Genomic DNA, 18,651 nt, shown 5'->3' with positions numbered 1-18,651 from the left:
ACACCTCCTCCTTCACCTCACTTCATCTCTACACCTAGGCATTTTATCATCTCACATCATTACAAGAAGGGTGGATGCAGCACAATAAGATAATTTTCAGGTGGAGAGAGACCCCATTGACATAACTTTTATTACAATATATTGTTATAATTGCTCTATTTTATATTTAGTTATTACTAATTTTTTACTACATCTAAATTATATCTAATTTATAAATTGAACTTGATCATAGGTATGTATGTATAGGAAAATGCATAGTATCTCTAAGGTTCACTGCTATGCCTATGGTGTCAGGCATCCATGGGGGGGTGGTCTTAGGATGTGTTTCCCTCACGGACAAGGGGAGACTACTGCATTGGAACAGATATCTAAGCTTTCAGCAACTCTGAGTAATAGAGGGACTTATGGAGAGCTTTATTTCTTCTGATTGGGAAAATGGGGAAAGGAGAAATTTCTATTTTCTTAAGGCAAAACAGAGGCCACACGAATACTTAATCTTCAGCAAGTTAAGGAATTGATTTCCAGCAAGGGGCTAATGCTCCGAAGTTGAGAGAATTCTGCAGAAAGGCCGAGGTGTCATGGTCTCTGATCACTATATTGCTTATTGAATTGGTCTGGTCTTGAATCCCTATATAGCTGATTACTGTTGCTTTCAGGCTCATTTCGTAGGGGTCTTCGTAGCTTTCAAATTCTAAACTTTGAGGAGCTTCCTAGGTGATAACTATGGCTGTGGATTGTTTGGTATTTGCCAAGGGTTCTGAATTTTCTGCCTTTAAAGATATATATATAATAATAAGGAAACTTTTTCAAATGTTTATATAAACTTAGGTGTATATGTCATAAGCCCATGTTTCTACATTATTTGCATTGTATACAATGAATTCCAGGTGACCGTAAAGCAAATGATTAAAGTGAATTTTTTTCTATCTGGAAATTATATTGAGCTTTATGAATTTTTGAAAAGGCTTTGAAACATTTTTGCTTTATGAGGTTTTCCTCTGAAGAAGAGTTTGCTAGAAAGGAAAACGCATACATTTCATTAATTTATTTATCAGTGGTCAAAAAATTAATTATATATATATTTTAAAGTTAGTTTAAAGCACACTGCTTTAATATACTAAATAGATGGCAGTTGATTTTTGGATGTTTTATTTTTAATCACGGGGACATTTAGATTATGTTACCACCTGCTTGCCACTACCCATACTGATAGCTGGCATATGATATTTTGGAAAAATAAAACACAGATATTTTTCCATCATGTCAAAATGGCATGTGGTTTTGATCCTGAGAGTGGAGGGTTTCCATCAGACTGCCCTATCTGAAATCTCTGGGTCTATTTCCTCCTTTGCCTGGACTGCTGTTACTGGTAGTTGGTGTTATTCAATTATCTCTACATTTTACCTTGGTGTTTACCTCTAATGTCACTCAAGTCAGTAGATGATTCATTGCATCTGGAACCAATAAGCAGAGTTTGGCAGAAAAGGGACAATGTGTGGCGGATGTGTTTGGAGTAAAGGGAACAATGCACTTGAAACTGGGCTCTAAGAGCTTAGAAATTCAATTATGCTTTCATGGGTACGGGATAGCTACCACAATCTGGGCCCTAGTGAGCACCCAGTGAACGTTCTCGAAGATGCTGGTCATGATTTTAATCGGCATAATCTGTATATATAAAAAAGGCATCTGCACTGCAGTGCCCGGGCAAGTTCCCCAAATTCTAGATACTTGAAATTTCATCCCAGTTCTGAAACACATCATTTCATCTTTCTCCTTCCTCGGGTAGGACTGATAATTTTGTGGTATTAGCTTTAAAGTTAATAACCTTTTGCATCATTAAATACCAGGCAATACATGCATGAATGCTCAAAGAGAAAACATGATGTTACTTTGATATCAGGGGAGCTAAAACCCTAAATTAACATTCCCTTTGTCCTTCCAAAAAAGTCTATTAATCTCGACTCTGAAGCTTAAAGAATGAGGGAAAAGTTATTTAGTCAAGACTGGTGAAGATACCAGGTGCAGGATGGATTTCTCTGGTTTCTGAGCTTGGTTTTCCCCTGCAAAGCATTGTCTTTGTGTGTGTGAGAGAGAATAAAAAAGTCAGTCGGATCGTCTTCTTTCTTAAGGAAGCAATGCAAGCCAAAGAGTCGTGCTATTAAAGCCGGTTATATTCAAATACTATTCTCAGAAGTAGAGTCAGAATATGGGCTTTTAAATATTCTTGGTATCTCCCGAAGGACACAAATTCTGGCTGTGTTCAGGATCAGGAAGGTTTTGCATTTCTTCAGCTTGAAGGCAGAAAGGTTGTGGAGACAGCAGTCCTGTGGCATTTGCTGTTTATCTTCAGTAGTCTTAGCTCTTCCAGAACAAATGGAAGGTCTCTATCAGGTCTTAATTTAAACTTCTTGGCATCATAAATTTAAAAAAAATTATATTTCATGTCCTGTGTGTGTGTGTGTGAGGGGTCACTGAAAGAACAACCTGGCTGTTGGCCAGCACTGCCATTGCAACCTGGTGTGTTGTTATCCACCCTTTTGAGCGGTAAGTTCAATGAAGGGGGCAAAACCCAGCTGTCAGCAAACAAAAATGACTCTCCGGAGAAGGCCATGATGGCGCCATATTAACTTCCTATTGCTGCATAACAAGTAACTTAGAGCAATGCCTGCTTATTATTTCACAGTTTTTCTAGGTTGGAGGTTGGAAGTCTGGGCACAGAGTGGCTGGGTTCTCTGCTCCAGGCATGTCTCACAAGACTGAAATGGTTAAGGAGTCAGCCTTGCTATCTTCTCATGTGGAGCTCAGGGTCTTCCTGCAATGTCATTCAGGTTGTTGGCGGATGTCCGTTCCTTTCAGCTGTAGGACTGAGGTCCGCATTTTCTTGTTGGCTGTTGGCTAGGGACCCCTAGGGACCATTTTCAGGTCCTAGAGGCTGCTCTTGGTTCCTGATCGTATGGTCCTCTTCGTGATATGGCAGTTCACTCCTTCAAGGCCAGTGGGGTGATCTCTCTTTTAAGGGCTCTCCTGAATAGGCGAATCCCATCTCCCTGTTTCTTAAGCCAAAGCCAACTGATATTTCAACTTCACTGCACCTGCAGAATTCCTTCACCACTGCCAAAACCTAATCATGAGAGTGATATCCCATTATATTCACCAGCCCTGTTCCTACTAAAGGGGAGGAGATTGTGTTGGGCTTGTACACAGGGTGCAAGAACTCTGGGGGGCCACTTCAGGATTCTTCTTTAATACAGGGAGTATGCTTGAATTTGGGGCTTTGAGCAGATCTCTAGACACTGCCTTTGTGAAAATCAAGGTTCTGCTGACATTGCGGTGATCTATTCAAGTCTTCCTGGCCTCCACCTATTTCACCTAGTCCTGGGCTCGCCTAGCCTACCAAGGAATGGGCAATGGGCCTAATCTGGCTAATTTCTAATCCTGGAAACTTTCGTGAGGCTGTTAGTTCTAGCTTTCCATGAGGGGTTCAGGTCCAGGATGGCCTCCCAGGAGCCCACTCCATGAGATAATCTGTACTCTTAGTACAGTATCCATCTCCATATTCAGTCTTTCTCAAAGGTGGGGCACGTCTGCTGCCAACAGGAAGGCTGGCAGAAGACCTGGCTTTGTCCGGTTCGGATCCAAATGTAAGGAACTGGTGTGAAACCACCTCAGACCTGAAATGTGCCTAGCAGCTCCTTGCCCTCTGTGAGCTGTGGGCACAGCTCTTCCAGAGAGGTGGGAAAAGGAGAGAGTGGGAGGGAACCACAGAGGGAACCCAATTTGTTTGTGTTAATCAGAGACCTACCCACTTCCCTAATTGATTGCTCACTCCAAAGTGGCTTGATGCTTCTTTAGCCTGGGAGCTAAATGTAATCAACTTTTGTTTGTTTCTGTAAAAAAAAAAAAAAAAATTTTTTTTTCTTTTTGCCCTTAAGGAGATCATTATTTCTATTGTATGAAGATGGTAGCCCAAACATTAAAAGTAATTAGAGCAGATGGCAGTGAATACTTCCATTGTAAAATACACTAATGCTTATAAATGGGTTTTCCTTCTCTGGCTCCCTTCTTTCCCCTCTGCCACCACATATTCATTTTGTTTCCCTTCAGGTAGAAAGGGGAGGAAAAAAGAGAAAAGGAGGGGAGAAAAGGTTCCCTTGGTGTATGAAACGGAGGAGCTGTCAAAGGTTCATAGCAGGGAAAGTGTACTCCCATGTATTCAATCACTGAAATTAAGTGTTTTCAAAGGCGGTGCAGTCATGGGTCCATTGCATGGGGAAATAACGTGCTGTAGTCCATCACTTAAAATGTTAACCTTGTCTCTTACTGGTGACTGGGAACGGAAACACATGCTCTGTGCTCGCTGGTTAAATGGCAGCGTGTCAGTTCTGTGGAAAAGGCTAGCATGTATCTGTCAATCTTCTGATTTCGCTCTATGTGTGTATGTGTGCGTTGGCATGTGTGTGGCGTGCGTGCACACGCACACACACATACATATTTGCCCACACTTTTATTTGCATTTATGTAGCCTTCAGAGACCTGGATCATTGCTTATCAGAAAAATGTGGAGAACTGAACCAGTTTCCAGCATTTCATGTATATCTTTTACTAAGAAATTTTTTGTCTGCCAGTCCCCAAACTCTTAAGTACCTGTATTATACTTATTTATTTTTGATTACAGGAAGTTTCATCTTGAATGTATTTAAATATTGATGGAGTATATGGATGTACGGTACTGAGTGTATTATAGGTACTTGGGCAATATCAGTCCTTAATACTAATCTGATAGTATGAATTGGAATGTTCCAGAAGTCAGCACACTTTTTCTATAAAGACCCAGACCATAAATATGTTAGGTTTTGTGAGCAATATTGTTTCTGTGATGAGCTAAAAGCAGCTGTAAACAATATGCAAATGAATGGTCAAAACCATGTTCCAATAAAAATGTATTTATCCAAAGAGTGGGTGGGCCGGATGTAAGCTGTGGTTTGCTGACCCTGTTATGTACTACTGAATATTTTACATGATTCTTTTCTCTGTGGCATATAAAGAACTTGAAGCCTTTATTCAGTGGCTTAAAGAAAAACAACGTCCCACTGCATCAGCAGGAAGGTGATGAGCTGTGCAGTCTTCCTTCAGACCTCAGCCCTGCCTGCCCTCCTTGCAGAACCCCCTGTGCTCCTGCATACGCCTTCCTTAGGCTCTTCCCAGATAGCCTCTGGCGCATAGTTCACTCCTCGGCTCCAGTCCTTTATCAGAGGCGCAGTCCCTGATCACTAGATAGAAAATAGCTCTTTCCCCCCTGGCTCTTCTGATACTCTTCCCCCTGCTTTTTTTTTTTTTTTTTCTTCCTTTCAGAGCACATTATTTGTTTTATTTTTATTTATTGTTATTATTTTTTAAGATTTTTTTTTTTACTTGACAGAGAAAGAGGGTGAGAGAGAGGGAGAACATGACCTGTGGGGGAGCAGCAGAGGGTGAGGGAGGAGCAGACTCCCCCCTGAGCAGGGAGCCTGATGCAGGGCTTGATCTCAGGAACCTGAGATCATGACCTGAGCCAAAGGCAGACACTTAACTGGCTGAGCCAGCCAGGCGCCCCTCACATTATTTGTTTTATATATTTAACTTTATGTCCCTAAATTATAAGCTCCATGAGGTCAGGGATTTGTTTTGATCTGTGCCTACACCAATGTCTGGCAGGTAACAGGTGCTCCATAAATATTTGTTGAATCCAGAGGTCCATCTGAGCTGTCATTCCAGGCAAGAAGGCTGAAAAGAGACTGGGGTTAGGAAGTGGGATTATACTTGTTAGGCGCATGCAAAAATATACAGCCATTATTATTAATTTTTAAAATTTTAAAAATGTTCAATTTAAAGTAGAGAGGACAATATGTGTGTTTTTCAGTTGTGAGGATTTAGTGATACAATAAATAAAATGTCTAGTGCTGTGCCTGGGAGAGGAGAGGAACGGAAGGATCTGTAGCTATCACTGTCATTATTACTTTCTCTGGCAAGTGGAATGATCTCCCAGTTTATAATTCAGAAGAGTCATTGTTAGAGGAGATCTGAAGATTCACATGGAAGAGAAGAGAAAGAGAAGCTCTGTAAATTTGTTCTGTTTGCAGACTGGTAATAGTCCCTTGAAACTCAAAAGTGTGAAAATAAGTGTAAGAAGCTTTCAGTTAATATCAATATTTGTTGCGAAATAATGGGAGTTGAGGATGTGTATAGAACCCAGAGGTAAACTAGGAAATTGTCTTGTTTTCTAACAGGGACAATGGGTAAATTTGAACTGGGCACACGTCTCTGGCAAAAGGTATTGTTGCTAGATCTTTGAGAAGTCAATGTGCTGGATGGTGTAAGGGCCTTCTCATGTTATCTCATAATCATGAAGGGTTTGTAAGCACCAAGAAAAGAAAGTGATTGCTTAGAGCCAGCATGAGCTCAGTAAGAACAAATTATGCCAAACTAATTTAATTTCCTTTTTGTTCCCTAAGGAGTTATTAGATTATAGGTCAGGGGCTTTATTCGTAATCCTAGATTTGTAGATGGTTGACTTTTCTAAAATAAGCATTTTTTTTTTGTTTCATAATCAGCTGAAATAATCTCAGCCTGCATTAATTTATCTGCAGTGTCTGGATTAAAAAAAGGAAAGAAAAGGTGATTAGTAAGCTGGGTTTCACCTCTAACGCATCCCGACCAGGGTCAGTCAGCTAAGCTGCTGAGCTCCCATAGCATCTGCGTTATCCCTTTAGTTATTACACTTTATATTAATTATCTGGCTATTTATCTTTTTCTCAATGATAATATGAGCACCTTAAGAACAAGGACGAGGGCACATGCACCTGGAAGAGATGCCTTTACATTAGCTCAAACATAAAAGGTTTGGGATTTTAATTGGCTCACAAGTTTAATGTCACCCAACATTATAATACTATTATTAAAATAGCCAAGACTATTTGTTGGGAGAGCAAATGTTATTTAATAAGTGATGCGAAGGCAGTTAACTATTTAGGGGAAAAAAACAAAGAAAAATGTGAAACTTCTGACCAACATAAGTTCTAAATTCATTGAGGATTAACATACAGATATGAAACCCTACAAATCAAGAAGAATATATAAATGATGTTAATGTCGGAATGAAAAAAGGGCATCCTATGCATAAAATAAGATGTCACAAGAGAAAACATAAATACATTTGTTTTCATAAAACTTAAAAACATTTCTATGTGAAAGAGCATTAAAAAAAATTTTGCAGCCTCATATCCAATGACTTCAGTTACTAAGTGATGGCATAGTGATTAGGAGGCCAAATAAGAGTTGACCAGTCATTCAAACCTATTTTGGGGGTGCCTACTACATGCCAGGCATTGTAGGAACTGGAGGTACAGCAGAAATTCAGGAAGCTCTCATAAAGTTTATATTTTATTGGAGGTTTACGGACTATAGACAAATACACAGTATTTCCGTGATGGCAAAAGCTGTGGAGGAAATGCAGAAGAGTCAGGGGTAGAGAGAATGTTGGTCACAGGGACCTGTCTTTTCCCGTTTCCTGAGCTTGCATGCTCAAGAAGGCATTCTGGTGAGGTGTCAAGACGGTTCTTCCTTGTCTTTGTCATCCAGGAGACACTGTGACTAGAGAGAGGCCCCCACTCTGCCTCCTCCACCACCCCAGCTTGACACATACGCTCACAAAGAGGTCTTTGCTGTGCTTGGTGTTCCAACTTGCTGATCAATGACTTCTTTCAAGATGACTCTGGTGGTGTTGCAAGTACATTTAAGGTGACATGTAAGATTTGCAGACACTGCACATTCCCTGAAGTTCAGAGAAGTGCTGACGTGCTGTAAGAAGAAAACAAATTGCATAAGCTTCCTCACTGAGGCAGGAAAGTTTTATATATAAAACATATATATATATATATATATGTTTATTTGGGGTTGTATGTACTGAGGAAAGATGAGGGCATGTTCTGGATAGTTCTTAAATCTCTATTTCCACCGCCACCCCCATAGGCCTGTGAAGAAATGGTTTTGGGGTTGGGAAAGAGTCAGGATGGGAATGAGTCATTTGTTTGTCTCAAAGAAGAAAACTAAAGCTAAAGGCTGAGCACCTTGGGGAGTATAGGGGCAAGAGCTGGTATTTAGTGGGAGGGGAACCTGCATTGGCTGATGAGCTAGGCTGCTGACGCGGAACACAGCTTTCACCAAATATGTCATGTTAGTGTCAACTGAGAGGCTCTCTGGTATATTGACAAGATGTCTTTTAAAATACCCTGAGCAGGGACACGTGTGTGGCTCAGTGGGTTAAGTGTCTGACTCTTGGTTTAGGCTCAGCTCATGATGTCAGTGTCCTGAGATGGGGAGCCCCTCCTAGGGCTCTGCGCTCAGCCCACTGGGCTTGGGCTTCTTTCCCTTTCCCTCTCCTTCTCCCCCACTACTCCTCTCCTCACCCTTGGGCTTTAGCTCTCTGAAATAAATAAATAAAAATAAAAAAATAAATAAATAAATAAAATATTTTTAAAAAATCCCCTTAACATTCTTTTTTGCTTAATTGGATCAAAGTGATAGGGATGTTTTTGCTTAACTGGATCAAAGTGATAGGGATTTTTGCTTAATTGGATCAAAGTGATAAGGATGTTGGAAAATGAGCCTCTCCCACTGTTTCCTGGAGTGTTGCCCCGGTAGTTGCGGGACTACCACTGACACAGGGAATGACGCTACCAGTGTGTCATATGAAAAAGTCAAGAGCTAAGCTCTTGTGTTTGTAGCTACAGGTTCACTGACAACTTGCGATTATGGTGATACATTTCTCTTCCACTTCCCCAGGTGGCTGCTGGGTAGTTGAGGGGCATTAAATTTTTTAGAGCTTTTAGTATTTAGCCATTGTTTTGTACAAAAGCATGAGCCATCCATAAAAATATACACATCTCAAGATACCATTATTATGCTAAGGAGAAGTTTGGGCACAAAGGAAGCTTAACAAGAGACTTAACTCTTGAAACTTAACGCTTAACATTTATATTCATTTGAAATCTACCACACTGAATAGGGAAACTGAAGCTGAAAGAAAAAAATGGTGAAAGATTTCACAGGGAGAGGGAATCTGAGTCTAGGGTTTTGATTTAGATACACTCAGCGTCATTTGCTTTAAGTTAAATAGACCTTGAAAATGCAGAGAGCAGTGTGAAAGCAAGTGGACCAAACCCAGTGGATCAAACCAGTGCGCTGCAGATTTGTCAGTATTCTGGGTTTCCACCTATTTGTTCACCTACTGTATCCGGAAGGTGGTTTCACTCAGATGCATGTGTGTGGGTGTGTGTGTGTGCGCGTGTGTAACATCTGTAAATGCGTGTATGGGATTAGCAGTTAGACATTATTTCATCAATTTTCATTGAGTACCTGCTATGTGTCAGATACTTTTTAGGGGAGTGGCAATATAGCAACAACCAAAACAAAGTCCTGGCTTTCGTTTGGGTAAGCTCAATAGATGATAAAAACATACAGAATTAAAGATCTTGTACCAGAATAAAGCAGTATTGGGGAGAGGGAGTGATTGGAGGTGCTATTTTATTAAAGAGATAGGGTAGGAGTTAGTTGTTCAGAGACCTGAATGGAGTAGGAGAGGGAGCCAGCAGATATTTTGAGGAAGAGCATTCCAGGAAGAGAGGCCAAGATGAGTGGAAACATCTGAGTTGGGGGCTTGCTCTGCATAGGTCCCATCTGTCTTTACCACTGTGACCTCTTGACACATCCTTCAAACTCTTTGAGCCTTTGCTTCCTCAATGGTGAGGATATAACAGTATTTAACCTTTCCACTTGCCAGGTGGGGGCTGAGCGTAGCAGTTTTTGAAGGTGGCGAGGGTGGGCCAAGATGTTGTAACACATGGAAGACAGCTAATGTGTGTATACACAGGTGCTTTGGAGCAAGAAAGGAAGTCTTAAAAGTTCACTTAGAGCTAGATAACGGGTATCAGTGCTAATTGTAAGTGTTAAGATGTTCTCAGTTCTCTTACATACCTGATTAATGTCTAATTGTTCCAGATCTTTCCACTGTGAGGGTCATGAGCCTTGGTTTTTTTGTCGTTCTGTAGCTGGGGTATGGATCTGACCACCACGTTAATGTCTCAGGAAGAGCTGTGCTGCTGTATCCTTCATACTCCTTACAGCTCATCCACACCCCATCTTGCCAGGCTTGCTGGCCTTCCTTAAAACCCTGAGCTTCAGGGGCTGGTTTGGAAGAAACATCTGGATCCCTTTTTGGGATACATCTCCCAGATTTCTAGCTCTTTTTTTTTTTTTTTAAAGATTTTATTTATTTATTTGACAAAGAGAGACAGCCAGTGAGAGAGGGAACACAAGCAGGGGGAGTGGGAGAGGAAGAAGCAGGCTCCCAGCAGAGAAGCCTGACATGGGTCTCCATCCCAGAACGCCGGGATCACGCCCTGAGCCGAAGGCAGACGCTTAACGACTGAGTCACCCAGGCGTCCCAGATATCTAGCTCTTGCCTCGAGTTCATTCTCCAACTTTGATGCGGAAGTGTTATCTGATGGATCATGAACATGACAGTTCCCTGGACCCCACCTCCTGAGCTTCTGATCTTGTCATGGTGGCGCTCAGGGACTCTGCACCTTACACAGCCCTAAGCTCAGTGACTCCCTTTAAAATGAAGGGACAGGATTTCTCTAGAGTCTTTCCATTTCTGACCTTCTAGGAACTTAGGCTTTTTCTAAAGTCCTTTGGTTCACCTTCTCTGCTGTTGACTTTACTGTCTTCATCCTGTTCAGCCTCTTCCACCTTCTCACCACTTTATTCCATTCCAGTTTCCTCCTATTCACCTCCCTTTCCTCTTTATGGATTTTATGGGAGTGAATTTAGGGATTCTAAGAACATATCCTGTAGAGCCTGTTAAGGACCACTTTGTGAAATTTCACCTTACTTTGCCTAGCTTCAGTGTGAAATCAGTAGAGCACTAAACTTCTCTCTCACTTTTTGAGTCTGTGGACGGTCATCGTGGCGCTATGGTTCTTACAACTCACAAAGGTGCTTATGTACCACCCCTTCTTCTTTTCAGGGTGCTGGCGCTGCGGGTCACTGTGCCTTATGCTTTTCCATCTCTTAAATTGAGAGGAGTCACTGGCTTTTTTCTCATTTGTGGTGTAGAGGATAAAAAGACCCTACTTTTCCTTATATCGAAGCCTTGTTGGTGATTGGGTTGGGTGGACAACTCAAGACTATTAAGCTGGGGGGTCAGTACACTCTCCTGGAAAATCTACTGGCTCTTCTGGCTACATATTTTTCCATTTTCTCTCTCAGAAGTACTCCAGGGTACTATTCTCTGTGTAGGTGTAGTTATTGTTATTTTAAACATGCCTTCCCTCCTTAATGATCTTCTTCCATCTGCCTCTAACACTTCATGAGAGGACCTTCTAGGCAGTTCTTTCATAGGAACTCAGGCTTCACATTTGCTTGGAATCTGGATGGGAAGAAGTATGTGGAAAGAGGCAGACACATGTTGTATGTACTACCTTGAGGGAAATACCTTCTCGATTCTGATTTTATTATACTTATAATTATAGTCCCATAACTGCACAAGACAATTAGACATGTTCTTGGCCTCTTGCACGAGCTGAATACTGCTTTCTGTGGTTTTCACATTCCTCTTTTGAAAACATGTGACTTTAGTATGACCATAAATTAAAAGGAAAGCTAACAGTTCTGGGGGGAGACTGGAGGTTGGGTGGGGAGGGGGTGCTTCCTCAAACAGGCTCCTCTCAGCCTCACTCCCTGCCCCTCTCTCAAGATTCCAGGTTATCATTTGAAGTCAGTGGGCATTTCACTGTGCATTTCATTTTCAGCACTGATGCACCAAGCTCAGAGGGAAAGGCAACAACAACAACAAAAAGGTAGATTGGGAGGATGGATCGGAACACTTGGGAAGAGGAATGTTCCTATAAAACAGGGACACTTGGCAGTAGAGTCAGTGAAAAATGATACCAATTACATAAAGCAAAATGCCACCCATCAAGCAGAACATTTTAATTCTCTCTATTCCAGGCTATTTATGACTTTTTGTTCACGACTCAATACATGTCTGTAAAAATAAAAAAATGGAATCAACCCCGTCTATTAGGTAGAAGGGGATCTGTCCCAGGGAAAAAAAAAAAAGGTAAGGAAACATTAGCAACGTGACATTGTTGGAGAATTCCAGTGGCCGACAGAGACATTTCAAGCGTAACTTTGCCCCTTCTGTATTTTTCTCTTTTTTGAGTTAAGTGGTATGAGGAAGAGAGGGTGACTAATTTTACTGAGACATTTGACATTATATGTAAATTAATTTTAGTTTAAGAAGTTTCCATTTAGATTGACCCCCCCCCATACTATCCTGCTTTAAAACAAAACAAAACAAAGCAAAACAAAACAAAGCATTAAAACTGTTTTCCAGGGCAACTTTTCCTTTCAGTTCTGCCTAAGGTGGTCGAGGGCTCACAGCTGGTTTCCTGAAAGAGTGCCACAAGATGGCGACAACGTCACGGTGGAGAATGGCCAATCACTGCTGCTTGATACCAACACAAGCGTCCTCAGCTTACTGCATGTTAAAGGTCTGTAGAGTTTGGAGATCGGTGGTGGCATTACTATATATAATTCTATCACTTTGGGGGAGCAGGAGGGAGGGGAAATTTTTGTATAAGTTCCAGCACTTGATTGACAACTTATTCTGGGAACAAATAGAAATTTTACTATGAAAGGAGGAAGTGGCCAGAGGGTTCAAAATGAAGGCCCTGTCTTTTGCCTCTTGTAAGCACAGAGCTTAATTATTTTTTCAAATACAAGAAGGTTAACAGTGTTATCAAAGACTATCCTTCTTTATTCAAGCACTTTGTAGTCATGCTTGTCCAGGGCAGCCCCCACAATGTAGCAAAATGCTCTGAAACTGGTTAACGCTGTTGCCTTTGAAATTCCCTGCCAAGAAAGCAATGTCTTCCTGCTTTTACCCTGTTGTGGTTTTGACTTCCTGGTCCCATGGAAAGTCATATAAATAGGCTTCCTTATTGCAGAGCCGGCCACATAGCTCTAGGGTCTGGGAAGTTGGACGAGGCTGAGAATTCATCACCAGATGACTAAGTCGCTTCTTCCACCTTCTTGAGAATTTGTTTCCTTATCTGTTACATGAGAATAAAAATCATTGCGTACTTCAGTGGCTGATAAGAAGGAATGGTTACCAAAGTGACTGTCTTCATTGGCAAATGAAAATAGCTTTGGAAATGTGATTAGTTATGGGTGCCTATAAAACTCTGCACTAAAACATTACTCTTTGCTAAAAATATGTTTAACACTAACAGGGGTATTTGCTCTTGTTAAAGTAAGAGCATGGCTACATAAGGGAAATAAAATATTTTGAAGGGGATGAACCAATGTAATATTGATACCTGTCTCTTAGGTTTTTCTGATTAGGCGTTTTATATTCTATATTTTAGAAGTTCCCCCCCTCCCCCCACTGGTAGCAAGGAAGAAGTTTTCAGGCAAATCAGTTATTTAGTATCCTTTAGGAAAAATGGTCTGTCAGCTTGGGCTCTTAACCTCTCTGTGGAGGGTGTTTGTGTGTGTGTGTGTGTGTGTGTGTGTGTGTGTGACCAGTGGCTTTGGGGAATGCTGACTTTTCCATGGACATCAACTACCTAAGGACTAGCAATAACACAGGAAAATTACAGACTTAAAATCTCAGCTTCAAGATGCTCTTTGTAGAACTTTAACCAGGAGTCAAATGCTGTTGGGGGATGGGATGACCTTTAGGCTCTCAGGGTCTTTGCCTTATTGATATCATATGGGAGAACTTTCCCAGCTAAAAGTCTTGCCCAACTGAGTCTCTGGATGTCCCATTTTATGTGTCTCATAGATCAGCACCTCCATTGGTACCAACCTAGTCCTAACCAACATAATTTTTGGCTGGGACCATTTCAAATGGCCTTGTAATTGGTTCCCATGTTTCTGATTCTTTGTCTTCCTTAGTTGAAGGCCCCCAATTTTTATTTGGGGCAGCAATGTATCCAGCTAAAATGCTATATTTCCTCGCCTTCTTTGTGGTTAGACATAGTCTTGTGGCTAATAGCTGGTCAATGAGATATAAGGGGAGGGTGGAACAGGACATCTGGAAAATGTCCTAAAGTAGAGTGGCCCCTATAGGAGGCATGCCCTATTTGTCCTTCCATCTTCCTCTTCTTTGCTTCTTGGAATGTAAATATGATAGCTCCACTTTCAGCTGCCATCTTGGACAATGTGGTGGTTCATTAAGAATGGGGAAGCAGAAAAATGGGAGAAACCCAGGACCCTGATGACTTTGGAGTTGCCTTAGTAGCATGGGGACTCTGACTGCCTACCTCTGAAGTTACTTCATGTGTTTAAGTCATTGATATTTGACTTTTATGCCATATGCTAAAATAAACCCCCAATAGGTTATTGCACACATCCTTTAAAAACATGCCTGATCTTGTATTTCTTTCCTTTAACACCCCCCAGTGGCTTCCCATCTCATTAGGAATAACATATAACTTTACCATTATCAAAGCTCTGATCTCTTCATTGACCTGTTTTCCTCATTCACTCTGCTCCAGTTCTTCTATAAATATACCAGGCATATGCCTACTTCAGGCTTTGCACATAATGTCCTTTGCCTGGAATAGTCTTCCTCCAGATACTCATGCGGCTCACTTTTTTTGTTTGCTCTTTGAGAAAATGTCAGCTTATCAGAGAGGTCTTGCTGGTCATCTTTTCTGAAACTGCAACCACTTCTTATTTATTTTGCTTTATCTTTCTTCATAACTTTTATCACCAGAAGAACATTTTATAAATTCCCTTGTTTTTTTACAGTCTGCTTCCTCTGCTAGAATAAGCTCAAAAAGGCAAATGACTTCAGCAATTTATTTCCTACTGTCTCTTCAGTGTCTAGGACACCGAATATGTGTTGATGGTTGATGGAAAAGTAAAATGGTGCAGAGTTCAGATCCTGGATGAAATTTAAGAAGCGTAATTTTGGAACTCTTGCTTTCTTCATTATTACTTTTCCGAACTAATGAGCTTTTACTGTCCTTCATTGTTCTCACATATATAGATATATATGTATGTGTCAGTTCACAGGTAAACACACATGTATATATGCACATACATATACACACAAATATACATAGGTATTTACATACACATGTACATACATATACATATATATAAATGTATGCAGTTATGAGTTGTGAGAAATAAGAAATCCATTGGTAGGGGCGCCTGGGTGGCTCAGTCGTTAAGCGTCTGCCTTCGGCTCAGGGCGTGATCCCGGCGTTCTGGGCTCCACATCAGGCTCCTCCGCTGGAAGCCTGCTTCTTCCTCTCCCACTCCCCCTGCTTGTGTTCCCTCTCTCACTGGCTGTCTCTCTCTCTCTGTCAAATAAATAAATAAATCCTTTAAAAAAAAAAAGAAATCCATTGGTAAGTTATTTTTCTGTTTCTAAAAGGCATTTGAAACTGGTGAAGGACTCCAATTGTCAAAAATCTTGTTGCTAGCGTAGCTCTAAACATTTAATGTCTTCTCTTGTCTGTAATAGGTCTAAAAGTTCTTAGGAGATAATAAAAAGTTGTTCAAATATAAGATTGAATCATCATCATCATCAACAGTAATTCAGTCTCTGAATCTCTGTTACTGTTTCTCTTTTTCATACCCATTCATGGTATCGGAAAAGTAGCCGAGTGGAATTTTCTTTCTTTTTCTGATGCCATCTATGGACCACGATAAAGCATGAACAATTTCAAGCCCCAAAATAATTTCTTCAAAAGATTTGAACAAATGACATAGAAAGTGTGATAGTGGGAGCACTTTCTCAGCCATCCCCACAGTATAACCAAGGCAACATTCTAAATGAAGTATGGTACAGACTTTGAAAGGATTCGTGCTATGTAACAGTGCAACTAGATCACCTGACAACTATATTTAGAGCTACTTTATGAAAATATTGCATCCTCTATATTAGTTTTCCATTCATGAAAGCCAGCCTCCCAGTATAGAAGTCTCGGCCCCTATATCAGGAAAACCAATACTTCTATATATGGCCCTCAAGAGTCTTGAATTCTCTGTGCCTTACTTGTATTTCCATCTATAAAATAGAACTGACATTCTTTTCTTACTAGTACAACTTATATAGTAGAAAGGAGGGTTATAAATTTCTTTGAGGCAAAATTTTCACCATTATTTATGATGTTCTACATCCTGATTCCTGAACTTTATTAAAAAATGGCATCTTAATTTTGTGACCATAAGAGCTTCAGCTGTATTTATTATTATTTTGCCTTAATTAGCAAGGTATCCAGAACTTTCATTTACTTACCGTCTCTACTTCTTCCTTCCATTTTTCTCTCTCTTTTTTTTTTAGATTATTTTTTAGAGGGTACTGTTAAACACAAAAGAGAATTAACCCAATCAATTAATACTAATGAGCTGGGATGGAAATAGGCATATTGCCTTGATTTAATTAATTATATTTTTCGTTCTTTTATGTTAAGATGCCCAACGGCCATAGGCATCGCTGAATTAAAATTTATTATTTTATCCCAAGTAATTATGATGAGCCATAATAACAAAGGAGGGACGTTACCCTCTTGTCAGAGTTGTTATGCATCCTGGGCAAGGACCTTGAGTTTGCAGTCGGTAGTTGGAGAAACATTCATAGTTTCTGAATGAAGCAATGAATTTCTTTCTCTTCTGGTGGCCAAGCAGTTTGACATGAAGTGTCCTAGAGATAATGATTAAGAAAAGGCCAATTATTGGGTGCCTGGGTGGCTCAGCCAGTTAAGCATCTGCCTTCGGCTCAGGTCATGATCCCAGGGTCCTGGGATCGAACCCTGCATCAGGCTCCCTGCTCAGTGAGGAGCCTGCTTCTCTCTCTCCCTCTGCTGCTCTGCCCCCCCGCCGCCGTTTGTGCTCTCGTTACTCTTGCTCTCTCTCAAATAAATTAATAAAATCTTAAAAAAAAAAAAAGAAAGGGCCAATTAAGGGAGGATGAACTTTAGAAATCCCTCTTCCCTTGGCGTTGGGCTTTCAAAAGGAAGACATTTCAGTTTCTTCCTACTTACAATGCCAGCCCTTTACAATGCTTGAGCAGAGACTCGTTTCTAGTGTCTGTGGCTGCTGGGTAGCGCGTGGGTCTCCTTTAATGTGATTTTCTATTTCTTGGTCTGCTGGTGTATACCAAAGCAGTTAAATGCTTGGCAGGGTTTTGAGCCAGAGAGAACGGAGTCTGAATCTGGGCTCTGCGTCTTACTAGCCCTGTGACCTTGGACAAGTTGCGTAGTCTCCATAAGCCTCACATTTCTCCTCATAAGGGTCATGCCTATTCTAACGGCAGCAACAGTAACAATGATGGCTAACCTTTCTTGTTTGCTGTTTTGTGGCAAGTTTACAATGCGTTGCCCAACTCGGATGTTTTGAGTATTATTAGATGAGGGAATGTTTCTAAAGCATAGGACCAGGTCCAGAGTAAGCCACCAATTAACGATAGGTTTTGTTTTGTTTTGTTTTTTTCCGGACTGATGGGAATAACAGAAGAGATGGCTGAAATATCAGGCCTAAGTTGCAATTTTATTTACAGATACTGGCTGCTTCTATATACAAAGCAAACTGGATTACTGAAAGAATTAGCTTGGTAATAAGGACCTTGGATTGCTTCTGCTTCTGTTATCTTTGGAATACATATTGAAGTGCTTTTCTTTCTATGGCAAGAGAGGGAAAGATACAGAGATGACAGTCGCAGAGTCTATCCATTTGGTTGTCTCCATTTTCCATGTTATTTTGACTTCACGGAGGCGTGTTTTTCTGGTGCTGTTCAGCATATGGTCTTGTTTTCTCCCATTTTTTTGTGGTCTTCCGTTTTGAAGATGCTCAGATCTTTCTATCCTGTTATATTTGGGATGTCTAGGGCATGCAAATGCATATTCTTGGCTCATTGAGATGAGCCACCTTCTCTTGAGCCACTGTCAAGTTCATTGTGGAGTTTCTTCATCCTCAGCAAGGATCTGAGGAGTTCAGAGTGAGGTATTCAGTGCCGTACCCAGCACGGCGTTTTTAACCCTGGGGGTTCTCCACTTGGCTCCTTCTAGTTCGTGCGGAGTCAGATTCCGTTGCAGTAGGTGCGTGCTGCAGATAACACCTTGTAGTGCCGTGATCTGGGAAAGCTGTGAGGCAGGACTTCCCTGGGACGTAACTTGTGGTTTCTCTGAGCATCAGGTCTGTGTGAGTCACTGGGCAGATTACCCTCTGCCTATAATTTCAACTTCACAGATATCAGCATGGATTTAAAAGAAATCTATCCGGAGGCAGGCTGGAGTTTTGCTAAAAATGAAATATTCTGCATTAATATTACTTTCTTAACTATGCAATATCTTGGTCAACATGAGGGAGTTTGAGGGGTGGTGACATTTGTTACAAATTGGTCAGTTGAAAATAATTTATCTGGAAGTTGGCTGGCTGAAAAAGGAGATGGACTGAATTGCCTCCTCTTCCAGATGAATCATAGTGACCCTTCAAGGCAAGAGGGGAGATAAGGGTGTAGACAGTGCAGCAAGGTGGGCTTATTGCAGTTTGGTCAGGAAACTGGGGGCCTGAGTTGAAATTTGAGACAGC

At 41.0% G+C, this 18,651-nt stretch overlaps 1 protein-coding gene across 1 annotated transcript in view; it reads left to right on the top strand.

Annotated features, from left to right (window-relative positions):
• Positions 1–18,651, top strand: part of PKHD1 (PKHD1 ciliary IPT domain containing fibrocystin/polyductin) — a 453,280-nt gene that overhangs the window by 133,821 nt on the left and 300,808 nt on the right. The window contains exon 37 of the mRNA XM_034648265.1: positions 12,437–12,593. Within this exon, the coding sequence (XP_034504156.1) occupies positions 12,437–12,593 (157 nt within the window). The remainder of the gene's footprint in view (positions 1–12,436; positions 12,594–18,651) is intronic.

Source organism: Ailuropoda melanoleuca, chromosome 19 (assembly GCF_002007445.2).
Source record: "Ailuropoda melanoleuca isolate Jingjing chromosome 19, ASM200744v2, whole genome shotgun sequence".
Classification (NCBI taxonomy): Eukaryota; Metazoa; Chordata; class Mammalia; order Carnivora; family Ursidae; genus Ailuropoda; species Ailuropoda melanoleuca.
The sequence above is the reverse complement of the archived record's forward strand: the minus strand, read 5'-3'. Positions and strand labels throughout refer to the sequence as shown.